This window comes from Columba livia, chromosome 5 (assembly GCF_036013475.1).
Source record: "Columba livia isolate bColLiv1 breed racing homer chromosome 5, bColLiv1.pat.W.v2, whole genome shotgun sequence".
Classification (NCBI taxonomy): domain Eukaryota; kingdom Metazoa; phylum Chordata; class Aves; order Columbiformes; family Columbidae; genus Columba; species Columba livia.
This window is the reverse complement of record NC_088606.1, coordinates 25595503-25609577: the sequence shown is the minus strand read 5'-3', so window position 1 is coordinate 25609577 and position 14075 is coordinate 25595503. Positions and strand designations below refer to the sequence as shown.

General features: G+C 44.2%; 1 protein-coding gene across 4 annotated transcripts in view; it reads right to left on the bottom strand.

The window, feature by feature from the left end:
• Window positions 1-896: 896 nt before the first annotated feature.
• Window positions 897-14075, bottom strand: part of AREL1 (apoptosis resistant E3 ubiquitin protein ligase 1) — a 23929-nt gene continuing 10750 nt past the window's right edge. For all 4 annotated transcript variants that reach the window (XM_065063937.1, XM_065063935.1, XM_065063938.1 and 1 more), the window contains 13 exons: window positions 13591-13838; window positions 10585-10662; window positions 9935-10076; window positions 9408-9529; window positions 7612-7687; window positions 7136-7245; window positions 6440-6619; window positions 6168-6293; window positions 5846-5975; window positions 5700-5758; window positions 5420-5509; window positions 4249-4424; window positions 897-4061 (listed from right to left, as the gene is read on the bottom strand). In XM_065063937.1, the coding sequence (XP_064920009.1) occupies window positions 3959-4061; window positions 4249-4424; window positions 5420-5509; window positions 5700-5758; window positions 5846-5975; window positions 6168-6293; window positions 6440-6619; window positions 7136-7245; window positions 7612-7687; window positions 9408-9529; window positions 9935-10076; window positions 10585-10662; window positions 13591-13838 (1640 nt within the window). In that variant the 3' untranslated portion in view covers window positions 897-3958. The remainder of the gene's footprint in view (window positions 4062-4248; window positions 4425-5419; window positions 5510-5699; window positions 5759-5845; window positions 5976-6167; window positions 6294-6439; window positions 6620-7135; window positions 7246-7611; window positions 7688-9407; window positions 9530-9934; window positions 10077-10584; window positions 10663-13590; window positions 13839-14075) is intronic.

Here is a 14075-nt window from a genome sequence, read left to right as displayed (position 1 = left end):
GCTCGGCCCTTGGATGCGAAACATTCTAATGATGATAGCAGGGCCATTGCTGTTACTGCTTGTAATCTGCATTTCGGGGCCATGCATTGTTCAGTGTCTCTCCCAGCAAGCGCGGGCGATAGCTCATGCTGTTTTTGAAAAAAGAGGGGGAGATGTTGGGGTCCTGAGCACATGGAATGCTTATGAACGTGTATAAATAAGAAGAACAGAACAGGGAACCAGATCAGGAGATAAGATGCATGGTGTTCTATGTTTACACAAGTCTTGATGAAGCAAGATGTGTATCATTTTAGAATAAGAAAGTACATTGCTAGACGCGAGACAAACAGGATGTAACCAAGACACAATGAAATTTTGCCAGGCACATCTGCAGTCTTAATATCCTTGCTTGTTAACCCAGTTGGAAGCTTGTGTAGGGTATGGGGCACGGCGCATGGACAAAGCACATGAGCCTATCATCTCAGAGGTCACACGTGTGATCAAAGGCAAAATAGCATATAAGTGCAAAGCAGCTGAATAATAGAGGGAGCGTATTTTACCCATCGCATCAGTGTCTTTTCTCCCCACACCTTTGGCCGTGGCAACCAACTGCATTGTTAGTTTAGATAAAAGAGGCCTTAAAATATTTTCTGGCATTACCAGCTGCTTCATCCCATTTTCCAACCTACTGCAGTAGCCTGTAAGCCCCAGCCCAGAGTCCTGCCTCTTCCCAGCAGCTCCCAGGCCCTGGGTTCAGTCAGGCATCCTAGAAGGCTGCAGGTGGAGAATTATCCTCTCCCTCCTGCAGCAGACCTCAGTGAGACACCTGAAAACCTGGAGAGGCCCCTTGCCCACAGATAGCACTAACCAGTTTGATTCCCTCTGTACAGCCCCGAAAGAACACGAAGCTGTGAAGGTAGCATTTTTAAAATATTTTATTTATTATACAAACTATTTACAAAATCAGCTACTACAACCACAGGCTTCCAAATTTTGGCTGAACTCTGCCAGAAATCCACCAGAGGGAACTAGGATTTGACCACAGCTCCTAGTTTCTAAAAAACATGCAACGTTGCCCACAGGTGCAGACTGAAGTCAGACCCTCCGCACCTCAAAGCAGCTTCAGGAAACACAGAACCCATCCAAGATGATACCAGGATCCCAAAGATTTCTACAGAAGGTTCTCTATAAAGTGAGAATAAATAGAGGGTAAAACGAAAAGTAATGAGCATCTGCCAGAAGTAATATATAGTATGGGTGACCAAAGCACATCCCCATTGCCAGTGTTAAGGGCAGCACAAAAAGTGACTGCTCTGGGAAAGGGTGTAAAGCTAGAGACAAGTTTAGAAACATTGTGATGGATCTCAGGAACATGGGACCAGCCAGGGGCCTGTGGAAACAATGGAGACATGTTTAGTTGATTAAGAGCACCCATCACAGTTCTGACTTGTGTAAAAGAAGAAAGTCCTTGGCATCTGCACAGCTGCTGGGACACATGGGGTGCTGGCTACAATGCTGTGAGAGGCATTTTGGAGCTCCTTCCAGCAGAGGAAGACTGCCCAATGTCCAGCTACTTCCTCCTCATAATAAAAAAGTCCAGCTCAGGAGAAAAAGGGAATAGATTCCTGAGGAAGATGTCACTGGCAGAGTTGGCCCATAACTACAAGGCTGGAAACATCCTCACCAGGTAAGACTGCAAGACAAGGCTGCAACGTGGGAACAGCACCAAGTTACACCGCCCAGCAAATAGGAGTTAAGCCGAGCACCACCACCTCCTCTTGGGCGCTGGAGAAAGCAGCAAAGTGGTGGCATGGAGAACACAGGAGCTGCAACTCTACTGACCACGGAAGCCATCTGCAATGTAAATAAAATGGTACCATACTCTCCACCCAAAGTAGGTCACGACCTTGCAGAATGGAGCCTGCACTAAAAAAGGGAGAATGGCCGCACTTAAAGTAATCTGTCAGAGTGCAACAGTGGCAACTCTCAAACTGGCAGTCTCCCAGCACCTCAGTTCCAGCACGGGAATGAATTCACAAGGCAAAGAAATCCCCCTGAGTAGTCTCAGTGCTCAGCTGGCTGCTTTTTGGCACCAAAATGACTTGGTTTTTTCTGTACAGAAGTAACACACTCAGCCCAAGAATGACTAAGATGCTGCCTTAAAAACATCTTCTAGATGTAGAATGTTTCCCCCAAATTCCCATTCAATTCAAGTAAGCTATGCTGGAAAAAGCACACACAGTTATCTTAAAACATCCATACTGTGCAGAAGTCTGCCTGGATAATTTTGAGGACAGCAGAAAAGGGCAATATAATATTATGCGACTTTCTATCTAACACGATGCTCTAAAATTAGCTCAGGGATGCCAGTCTGAAACTCCATTCTGGAAGAAACCCAGCAACTCCATAACCCAATGAAAACTTACATTGCAGGTAGTAGCAATGTAGGTTTCTCACATTTTGACTCCTGCATGCCTTTGACTCCTGACCTGAACTGTCTAACAGACTGTTGAGAACTTAAAAGATCTGGAATTTTGCTTCACTGAAGAAGTCATCAAGATTCCCAGATTCCCTTTATTGCCCTGGGAAGGGCTGAATGGACTGCCAGCAAGAACACGCCCCAATCATAAGCCAGCACTTCTCATGCTGATCTGCTTACTCATCTCCCCTCAAGCCTGACAACGGTGCATGCAGGCTGCTGAGTGATCACTTGAGTCAAGTTCTAGTTAGCATTTTGTGCTAGAAAGCCAGCAGCATGGAATGGAACAGGAGGAAAGGAGAGCTGAAGAAGGAAGGTAGGAAGATCAAGAGGACAGAAAGCCAGCTGCTCTCCAGGTTCCAGCACCCCTCTGGAAACTCTGCCTGAAATGCAGTAGAGAAAGCAAGTCTCTGGCTGCTGCATGATAGAGGTAGAAGCCAAGACCCTGTGGGATGACGGGGTGGAGAAAGCAAATATTGTGCAGTACCATCAACTCAACAACAAACACAAGTCCAGCGCACACTGTAGCTGCTTACTGACCTGTCACTGTTACTACATGACACACACATTCCCTGAAGGTGAACATGGGACAGGCATTGGTGCTCAGCATTGAGGGATCACACTCAGCCCATACTCTCTCCTGAGGAAAGGAAAAGGCAGGGGCATGAGACAGCTTCCTGTGCAACATCCACTGTCAGAAACATTCAATGGAGGAGAAACTCCTCTTCCAGTTCATTTGCAGAGGCTCATAAACAGCCACCACTGCAGAAGGACGCTTCTGCTGCTGGACCCTGGTGGAGGTAGAACAGGATCACTGTCAGGGCCAGCACTTGGGCGCCCATGAGATGGTTTTTCCCTTTGGGTTACTCCCTCCAGTGGACACTGCCCATTTTTCTCTGTGGCACAGGTGACAGCAGCATCCAGAGCAAGGTGGAAAAGACCCTTCTGGTCAGGTGCTTAAAGAATAGACAGCCTTATACTCTTGATGAGTGACAGAGTTAGATGAACTATCAGGGAGCATCAATGGGGAAGTCAAGCCAAGACATGGAAAGTTACTAAGGCTTCCCGTGAGCCAGGTTTCCAGAGGGCTCCATGCTGGTCTTCCCTCTTCCTCCCAGAGAGCTATAATAAAGGCAGCTCAGCAGATCTCCTGCACCTCGCTGGAACTTCTGCTTATGAACTTTATCTTCTCACAGAAGGAAGGGTATACAGGGTGCAGGCAAATCAAGTGCAGTATTTCCTTGATAAATGCACCAGAGTCTTTTTGCTGTTTCACACTGAACCAAAAGGAGCATGAAGGAAAGGAAAAGATGAGCTCTTGATGACATATTTGGGATACGGAAAGGCCACGTGACATCTTCTGGATGATGAATTCCTTCACATGGAGTCTTTGCTCTGCCTCCATTGCCCATGTGAAGGGAAGGAGAACAAGCAGAGGACTGAACCTGGGTCTTGCCACGAAGAGCCAGGAGGCTAAGTGGTCTCCAGGAAAGGGGAAAATCACAGCATGCCAAAGCCCTCACAGCCCTCGCTGATAGCTAGCTGCAGCATTTTGTGCACTTCTTCATAGGAGTCATAAGTAGGGAGGCACAACTGGTTAAAACTGTAAAACAAAAGAAAAATTCCATTCAGACTAGATCCAAGAGGGGACCATCCCCATTAGCTACTTTTAGATGGGTTGACACCAGCGTCACAGACATCACATGTTATACACCACTTGCCCACCACAACCAGCCAGTGTCATTCCCAAAAGCACAATGCAGAAAGTCCTTCCACCCCAGAATACTTGCCAAGTGTGGGCTGTTGGCAAAGTACTGTGAGTTGGAGCCGCAATGATCTGGAAAGATGGACAGAGTGCAGCAAACCCTCCCGGGGGCAGCTGGGAGGAACCAGTTGTGAACTGCAAGAGTCTGGCCAGCTCTTCCTGCGTGAAACTGGAGACCACAGTCCAAAACCACCTCATGACCTGTTAGGAAACAGGAAAGGTAAAGCCAGGTCAGCCAAGGAAATCAAATAAACATATAAACAAGTTGCAAGAAGATCAGTCAATTGTCCTTCCAAGCAAGTACTCTAGTAATAGTCAGATTTTTTTTGTTTTACCAGGGTGACACGTAGAAGCAAGTATTACATTGTTTTTTATCAGTGAAGAGATGTCCCATGCTATTGCCTCCCACCAGTTCCTTCCCTTGAAGCAGAAAGGCTTCTGCTTTCCCCACAGAGATTTTACTTTCAAAAATACCTGCATAGGCAATGAGGTAGGTTTACAATGCAGAAGCTTACATGCTTCTTGTACTATACTCATCTTTTGCTTTTCCACATCCTCTGGTACTTTTCCAGGAAGGTGGAACCATCCTAGTGTTTACAGTCAGAAGCTTGTATTCTAATCTCTTTTCATCTTGGGTGTTTTGGCAGCTTCTATTATTTTTCTAAATGAAGCTGCTACCATTCCCATACCCTTCCCACTGGGTAAGGCATGGAGGAATGGGAACTATTACAGGGTACAAATTTAGGCTACTACATCAGTAGTCTTTACCCCAGCACTGAATTCTAAACACTCCATGTGGGCTGCAACCAAGATCTTCAAGCATCCCTTACAGTTAAGTGTATCACCATGAACATCTTCAGTAGTAAAAATTACCACAAATTCCTCCTGAGTCCCTGCTGAACTGTTCTTAATTAGTGTTTTGATGGATTTTCTTAAAAAGACCACTGCTGCTGATTTTTACCTGCTGCTAACTGATTAAGCATCATCTCTAGTCAACCTGGCTTGAAGGATCTCTCTAATGTGAAATGCTATTCCATAATGCATATAAGTCCTACTTCTGAATCCCAAATCTTCCAGTTTGTCCTGGAAGCCTAATTTCCACCCAAGAAATCTGTTCTCAGTTTTAAGTTGTCTTCTGCTGTAGGTGGGATAACTCGTTTCAGCAAGAAGAAGGAGGAAGAAACCCTTTCACTTACCTTCTCACGGAAGTGCCAAGATCCTCCTACCACTACAGCATGTGCCTTGAAGTCACAGACACTGATATCTCCAGTACCGCACATAAGCAACTGAAAGGGAAGAGACTGCAGTCAGAAAGTCAGGAGCCCAGGAAACAAGGCAACAGCTACCATGCAGATTACAAATGTTTAAAATGCTTAGGAAATATATGTCTTGGCTCTATTCCAGACCCAGAAAACACTTCATTTGTCAGAGAGGAGGGGAAGTATGGGTAGAGATGTTTAGGGAGGCAGCAATTACCTCAAGCTCATTCTCATCAAAAATAGCCAGGAGGTTCTCAGGAACTAACTCATTAAGACCTGGAAGAGAAGAGGAAAGAAGAACAGCAAGTGCTGTCATCCCCTGTGACATAAAGGCAGAAAGGAGGGGAGCAGACAGCACGGTACCTTTCAGGAAGTGATCCACCTCCTCTCTAACCTGACTGGCCAGCCTGTACTGTGCAAGCAGATTTAGGTACAAGATCTTGTTTTCATTGGTCACTGGTACTTGAGCCCCTCCTGTCACCAGTTCCACCACCTGAAAACAGGAGAACACTTGACGTGTGACCAGCAGCACTCCCCAAACCTGAACTCCCAACCAAAATAAGCCCAAGCAAGGAGCTAGTGCCCAGAGTACGCTCAGTTTTCTGGGGCACAAAGAGTTCTCAGCCTCCTCTGCTACAGGCAGAAGTGGTTAAGCTGTTCCACCTTCAGGAGCCGCCTCCCTCACCTTCTCCAGCTGTCCTGTTTTGCTATACTTCTCTTCAGCAAAGACCAGATCCATCTCACTCACATCATTGTTCAGTATGAAACAAACTTTGGATTTATAGAATTCTGGGTCATCCGTTTCAAAATACTGCGTGAAACAAAAAGGTGGCAGGGACACAGAGAGAAGAAAAACACATACATTGTTAACCAGGACTCTGGATCTGCTTCTACTATACCAATGTTCAACCTCTCACTGGACCAATCCAGGCTCCAGACAAGGCTGGGAAGCTTTACCTTGTAATGCATACGAAGTCCTATGATCTGAGCCAGGAAGGATCGGGTGAAGCGAGCCCGAACCAGTTGTTTGTAAGCACCTCCGAGAGATGATTCATAAAGACACTTTCCTACTAGGCGGCCTGCAAATTCATACAGTTTGAGTCGCAAATATGTGGGACGCCCTGGATTTGGATGTACCTGCAAAGAGGAAGCAAAATGAAACATCCAAGTACTACACAAGACAAGCACAAATAGCAAGTACAGGACCAGTTCAAGTCACTGCATCTCTCAGGCTGCCTCAGGAACTTTCGTGTAATAACCTGAAAGCTAAACAACAGAAATAAAACTCCTGAGACTGCCTAGGAAGCATACAAAACGTTTCACACGCACAGGCCAGAAGCTGTATGAGAGCAGAAATGGATCTGAAACATACAGACCAAGCAAAGCCTCTATACACTCTGACACCACCTCCTCTTTCCCAGTCTTCCCTGCTGGCTGGCCACTCTCTGCTGCTCATCCAACCAGTTGTTTGACACATCAATGGGTTTCTCATTAAGCAAAGCCTTGAGAAAGGCAGTGGAAGTGATTGTGCAGGCAAACTAAGGAATGGGAAAGGTTGCACATCACTTAGTGAATTTAGCAGCATCATTATTTAACCAGCAACATGTCAACACACACATTTCTGTGCATTCAGCATGGCAACTGCAGACTCACCAAGGCCTGGTTGTTATCACTAAAGCGGGTAAAGAGTTGACTGGTGGTATCAAATAATGCCTTACAGATGAGCTCAAACCACTCTCTGCGTGGACCTCCCCAGTCCAGAGCTACAAGATAAAACAACCTTGGTCAGCTGTGGGTCATCAGTTCAGGAATTTCATGAATGGTGCTCAGTAGTACCCAAAATGAGAGCTCATTGCAGTGAGCAGCTCTATAGCAAAAAAGCAGTAGACAGGGACTCCAGAACTCTAGGTTCTGCTCTCAAACCTAGTCCTAATAATTTTTATTTGGGCCTACAAAAAGTAGGGGTAGAATAGCACCAGCAGGATAATTCACTAACATCTGTGAGTAAGTGAAAGGGCTGGAAAGCCACAAAGGATAGAGATACTACAAGAAACCAGAATTTCAGACTAAAACTACTCCACCATCATTCCTTTCACTTGTTCCACAAATACATTCATAGGATAACTCACCTTCTTCATCCTGAAAAATCACTTCAAAGTTTTTGCTCCAGTCAGAAACAGAAAAATTTCGTGTTGCTTTAAAAGACTGAAAAAAAAAAAACAAAAACAAACCAGCAGCAGCCATTACTGCTTGGCACCTCATACCCAATATACAATCCTACACATGTGGATGGGCAATTTAAGCAACACAAATAACAAGAAACAGTCTAGTAGTCTAAAGTATAAAAGTGAAAATTAAGAAGTCCTCAGGTCGAATTCTTATTTTTCCAAAGCCATGGAAGCCAATTGCTCATTTTCTATTATGAGACACGTTACCCACATAAATACAGCTCATCTTAAAAACAGTGTGAGCACAGCAGAGGCTGCAGTACAGTATTGTTTAAAGTATTAAAATGCCTGTGGGAAGGAGCAATTTCTGTACAGCACTCTCAGCCCACGAGTTAGATTTTAGAAAGGAATGTTTCAGAGATAATTAGAAAACAGCTTGAAGGGTTTATACTTAAAGCAAGTCACGATGCAAAAAAGTAACAAAATATTTCAAGTGCATAGAACTTCCTGTGTCCTCACTCTAGATTTCAATCAAAGGACATTTAAAAAGCTATGCAGCAGTCCTCAGTCATACAGATAGCTTTGGCTTAGCTTATTTTCAAATAAGTTAGAGCATCACACTAGTCACACCTCTTGGCTAAACACATTGGTCACATTCATTGTGCCTGTTGACCTTGGACGCTAAAGCTTATATTTATTATTATTATGGCACTTAATTCTCTCTGTTTTACTAGGCTACGTCATTCCTCATGACACTGCAGGAATCTCCAAAACAGCAGGAAAAAATAATTATGGAAATATTCTTTAGAAACCAAGTCATTTTGTAGCAAGCTATTAACCCAAACATAGTCTTGTAAACACTGCAAGCTCCCACGTGCAGAAAATATTCCAAACCACAGATTTACTGAGTGTAAATCAAGGGAAACCCCAGCCACTCCCGCTTTCCCCAGAAACATTATTTTCCATCTTTATAACATTACTGTTATGAGACCCATGTGGAAACAATAAGTCAGGATAACTGCCTGCCCTTCATAAACAGTATTTAGAACATCAGTTAAAAACTGTGTTATATGAACTACTCCTAAGTTCGATTTCAGAAACACATCGGCTCATGTCAGCTTTGGTGAAGACTTAACTCAAGGACTCTCCAGAATATTTTACCATCACACTGAACCACTACTAGAAGCCTGCCGATGCCAGAGCTTCATGCATGCAGCTCAGAAACACCTGACTTGACAGCTTATCTCGCCAACAGCTCTGTACCAGAAAAACAGTAAAGACTCAGGAGCTCCAGGTTCTGCTCCCAAATCTGACACAGGTGGACAGCCTCTCTCTGGGCCTCAGGTTCCAATGTAAAGTGGGGACAGAATAGCACCAGCAGATTTCCTGCTTTTACAGGCTATGCATGCATTTGCCCTAGACATGTCTCAGGGCTTGATTTACTCTGTGACAAGTTCCTTAAAAATTTATCAGGGCTGAAGTTTCCTAATTATTTAAGAAATCGATCTGATCTTACTCGGTGTAGAGAAGGAACAGAGCATCCCACACAATACCAAACATGAACACAGAGGAACTACCTTGAGATTTTTTTTTTCCCTGTCTCAAGCTGTCTACTGGCACCTGCCTTGGAACAGAAGGACTAATCATTTTTAGAGTAGCTGCCCTAGCACATGGCAGTTTGGATTTCCTTAGGCACCGAGCAGAAGAAAAAGGATGGAGGAAGCATTGGGGTTATGCAAAGTGACCTGTGCACTCACCGACTCCAGCAGACAGTGACGGCTGACCTTCAGCGTGACCTTTGAATGAGGCCTTTTCATATGCACCTGACGTAGCTCTCGCTGAAAGAAATTCACTTTGTCCTGGAAAGTCTCTGAGCCTCCTGTGAACAGGAACAGTTTCAGTCAGGCCTGAGCAGTCAACACCTCAAACACCTAGAAGACTTCCCAGGGCTAACTGCACAGGTTAGCTTTACAGCCCAAGTATGAGTTTATTACAGCAAAGTTTGGAACCAGCACTCTAAAGGCAGTCTGCAGTAAGTCTTGCTGAGATTCAGATACTCGCCGGTGCTCTTTCAAAAAGCGTGACAGAAGAGCCAAACTGAAAAGGAACAGCTGGCCTGATGAAATACATTCACTGGAAGCACCAACAGGAACAGAACGTGAGGCTCCAGGAATCAGAGTTCTCATCAGAGGTTATTCAGTGCTGACAACCTTCACTCCTAAGGGGAACTAGCAGACTCAAGTGCTAACTCCTGACTACTGTACCCACCACACCACCTCTTTACCTATGTTTTTATGCAGAGAGCGAATGAAAGTGGCTGCCAAGATGTTCCTCTCCTTGCAGCTCAGTTCCACAGGGGGCTGGATCCCATCATCCACCACCAGTGTCAGTAATTTGTGCACAGGGTCAGGACCAAGGTATGAAAACTAGCAGCAAAAAGATGCAAGAAAGGGTAAACCCATCATGCAGAAGGCACAGCGTGTTCAGTAGACAGAGCAACACCACTTGCACCCTAAGACTTTTTCTGCTCGCCCATACAGATGCAGTTAACAGCAACACTATTTCAAGCACCCAGGCTCCAGTTAGGAGGAGGCTTCAAACCTCAAACCCTGGCCTACGGGCTTCAGTGGACATAATTACAGCATTTTAGCAAGGTTACGGGGAAAATAAATAAGAGAAATGCAAAAGAAATAAAGGTTTTTGCCTAGGATTTGGACAAAATGAAAGAAGGAGTGATAAAACTGGCTCCTATTTATAAATATTAGCAGAATTTAGTCACTGAGAGGGAATTCCAAAGTCTGACTTTTATGCAACAAAATGTTGCTCTGTGAGTGACAACCCTTCTCTCCAAAAGCAAAATTCAGACTGTCATTCACAAGGACCACAAGCTAATAACATGGAGGTGCAGTGACAGCTACATGGAAAGAGGCTCACCTTTGTGCCAGGACATACTCTAAAGGTGAAAAGGCGCCATGGAATGATCTTCAGGTAGAATTCTTTCACTGAGAATTGCTGAGTAACCACAAGGAAAATAAAATGTGAAAGGTCACACATCTGTTAAAGGTTGTCTCTGAAACAGGAGGCACAAGACATCTATAAGGCCAGACCTCCCTCCAACCCCATGGACAGGTTTCCGCAAAATTAGGTGACATCTTCCTCTGGCACAACACATAAAAACCCTGAAAGCTGTACAGAAGTGTAAGCGGTTTGTCAGTAAGATTTTACTGTGCGCGTTTACAATGCATGTGGGATACCAGCACAACAAAGATTTTACATCAGAGTAAGCCACTGAGTTCAGCAGAACATCACCCATCTAATTGGAAGGTAATGTTAAGCACATTTGAGAGGCTCAATTCAGGAAAAGATTGTAATGCATTGACAAAAAGGTTTTTGAAAAAGCCATGCTAGCAGAACTATTCCTACTAATTTTCACAACCAATTCAAACAACTTTTAAAAAACACTCGCAACTGCTAAATCCAGGAGAATGGCAGAAACTTCTTCTCAGTATATTTCTGCCAGAACAAATAACTACTAACTGTGGAACTGTCGCCTTCTGGAGAACAAGCTAAGATGAAATTTTTGAAGCTTTAGACAAAACATACAAAACCATTTCCTGCACAAGCCTGTTCTAGCTTCAGTGACTGGAAAAAATGATGAGCAGCATTTCTCCAGAAACAAAGCAAATATGAACACCAACCTCTTAAAGAAATAAGAGCATAGCAACAGCTATCTCCCGTACAGAACAGATGTTCTACATATATATAGATATATCACACACACTATATATATGTGTGTATATATAGATATATATACACACACATATACAAGATAGTTATATCACACAAGCATCAGAATCACATTAAAAACTTTGGCACCTAAAGAGAACCTGCAACAGTATCCAATTCTGGTGATCTTTACCAGGTAAGGCAACAGAAAAAAGCACGGAAGTCCAGAACGATACCCTAAGGATGACAGGATGCTGAGCTTCTGAGGACCAGCACCCATTCCCAAAATCAGTTCTTAGAGTTGCATGCAACAGAGGTTTAGAAACCTCTAGCAACATCATCCATCCTATAACTTGTACCCATTACCCCTCATCTTTTCCAAGTGACTTCTTGTAAAAGGGAAGTCTCTATCTTCTTTGTATCCACCCTTTAAATACCAGAACATGGTGATGAGGTCTCCCCTAAGCCTTATTCTCTCAAGCCTGAACAAGCCCAGTTCTCTTAGCCTTTCCGCATATGGCAGCTTCCCAGTCCTCTGATCATTTTTGTGGCCTTTCTCCGAACCCTCTGCAGCCTGTCCACATATGTTTTGTGTAACGGAAACCAAAAGTGAACACAGTATTACAGGTGTGGCCTGAAAAGCAATGAGTAGAGCGGAACAACAACTTCCTCACTGGTGATGCCGTTGTTGAGGCAGCCCAGCATTCTGTCGGTTTTCTTTGCCACAGCAGCACACTGTCCACTGGTATTGAGTCTGTTGTCCACCAAGACCCCCAGGTCCCTTTCCACAGAGCTGCTCCCCAGACAGGTAGATCCCAGCCAGTGCTGCACTCCTGAATTATGTTTTCTCTGAAGCAAGACCTTATAGTTATCTTTGTTGAACTCCATCATGTTCTTGTTAGCCCAGTCTTCCAGCTTATCCAGGTCATGCTGCAGGGTGACCCTCCCTTCTGAAGTGTCCACTTCCCCACGCAGTTTGGTGCCATTGGCAAACTTTATCAGGGTACACTTGATCCCATCATTCAGATCACTTATGAAGATCTTAAACATCATTGGGCCCAATATCGATCCATGGTGGACCCCATTCATGATAGGTTGCTGGTTTGAAAAGGATCCATTTACCACCACCTTCTGGGTGCGGCCTGTCAGCCAGTTCTCCACCCACCACACAGACCACTTGTCTAGATAGTAATACATCAGTTTCTCTAGGAGGAGGCTATAGGAAACTGTGCCAAAAGCGTCGGAGAAATCCAGGTAGACAGCATCCACCACTTGCCACATCAACCAAGCAGGTTACTTTGTTGTATAAGGCAATAAAGTTTGTCAAGCATGACTTGCCCCTAGTGAATCCGCATTGGCTTTTCCCAATCACGTGCTTCATTTGACTTGTGACAGGCCCCAGGAGGATTTGTTCCACAACTTTACCAAGGACTGAAGTAAGACTAATGGGCCTATAATTTTCTGGATCCTACTTTAAGCCCTTCCTGTAGAAGGGGGTGACATTACCCTTGTTCCAGTCCTCTGGAATGTCCCGCAAATTCCACAGCTTCTCAAAGATTATGGAAAGCAGCCTCAGAATGATGTCAGCCAGCTTTCTTAACACCCTTCAGTGGATATTGTCAAAGTGAATTTAAATTTATTAGTAGATTTAGTGGAATTTTCCTTCTAGTTTTCCTGAATGCAATAATGAGCAATAGATTCTACTAACATATTCTTACTATAAGAGAATCCTCAGTTTCTCTTGACTTGTTTGAATCCTGTTTCTTCTACTTATACATTTACCCTTAGAGCATTTTTTCCCTTTTCTTTTCCCTGAAACATAAAAGGTACAGGACAAAGATGGAAAATCTGAGCAGTGCCTTCCTCTAAGATCCAATCTACAGGTACTGGAAACTGAGAAAGGGAATGGCAGGTCTGACCTGCCCAGAGCAAAGGAAAGGCAAACACACTCTCTGTTGAACAATCAGTGAGAAAAGCCCCAGGTAGGCTTTGGATTAGACCTAGAAAGATACATGAAGTCCTAAAACTTCAAGGAGCATTTTAACCTTATTCTCCATTACAAGCTTCATGTTTGCTGTCTAGCCTTAGGCAAATCTTTTTCAACCAAATCTGAGCCACCTAAATCTGGAGCTAAGATACAGGGCACAATGGAAGCTCTTCGGTTGCAGTGTACTTTAAACATGCACTCAAGAGTGGTAACTTTGTGATATCTACCTTCGGTGACACATAGCAGTAAACTTTTTTAGGTTTCTTCACTTTCTCAGGGGTTTGGCTGTCAGAGGGAGAATCTTCATCTTCATCCTCAGTTGCAGTAGAAGGGCGGCGCTGGGAAGAGCTCAGGTGTGTTGGTGGAAGTTGCCACTGACTGTTGGTATAACTAGGAGCATCGTAAAGGTAGGCTTCAAAGTAAATACTGACACCTGAGGTGGACACATTGCGTTCTACAATGTTCTTTTCATTCTCTGAAGGAAACAGATATGAAAGAGTTCTGTAAATCTTAACAGAGACCAGAATCAAAAAGCAAAGAATCCACAGACTGCCACCAAATTACTTATTATGAGTTTAAAGAAAAGGCTACACATCCAAAGGAAAACCCGGTCAAGTGAAACTCTGATAAAGAGAATACAGGAGTGGGATGACAAGATTTCAAGACAGCAGTTTGTCTGTCCTGGCTTCAGACAGTGACTCATTCAAGAAAA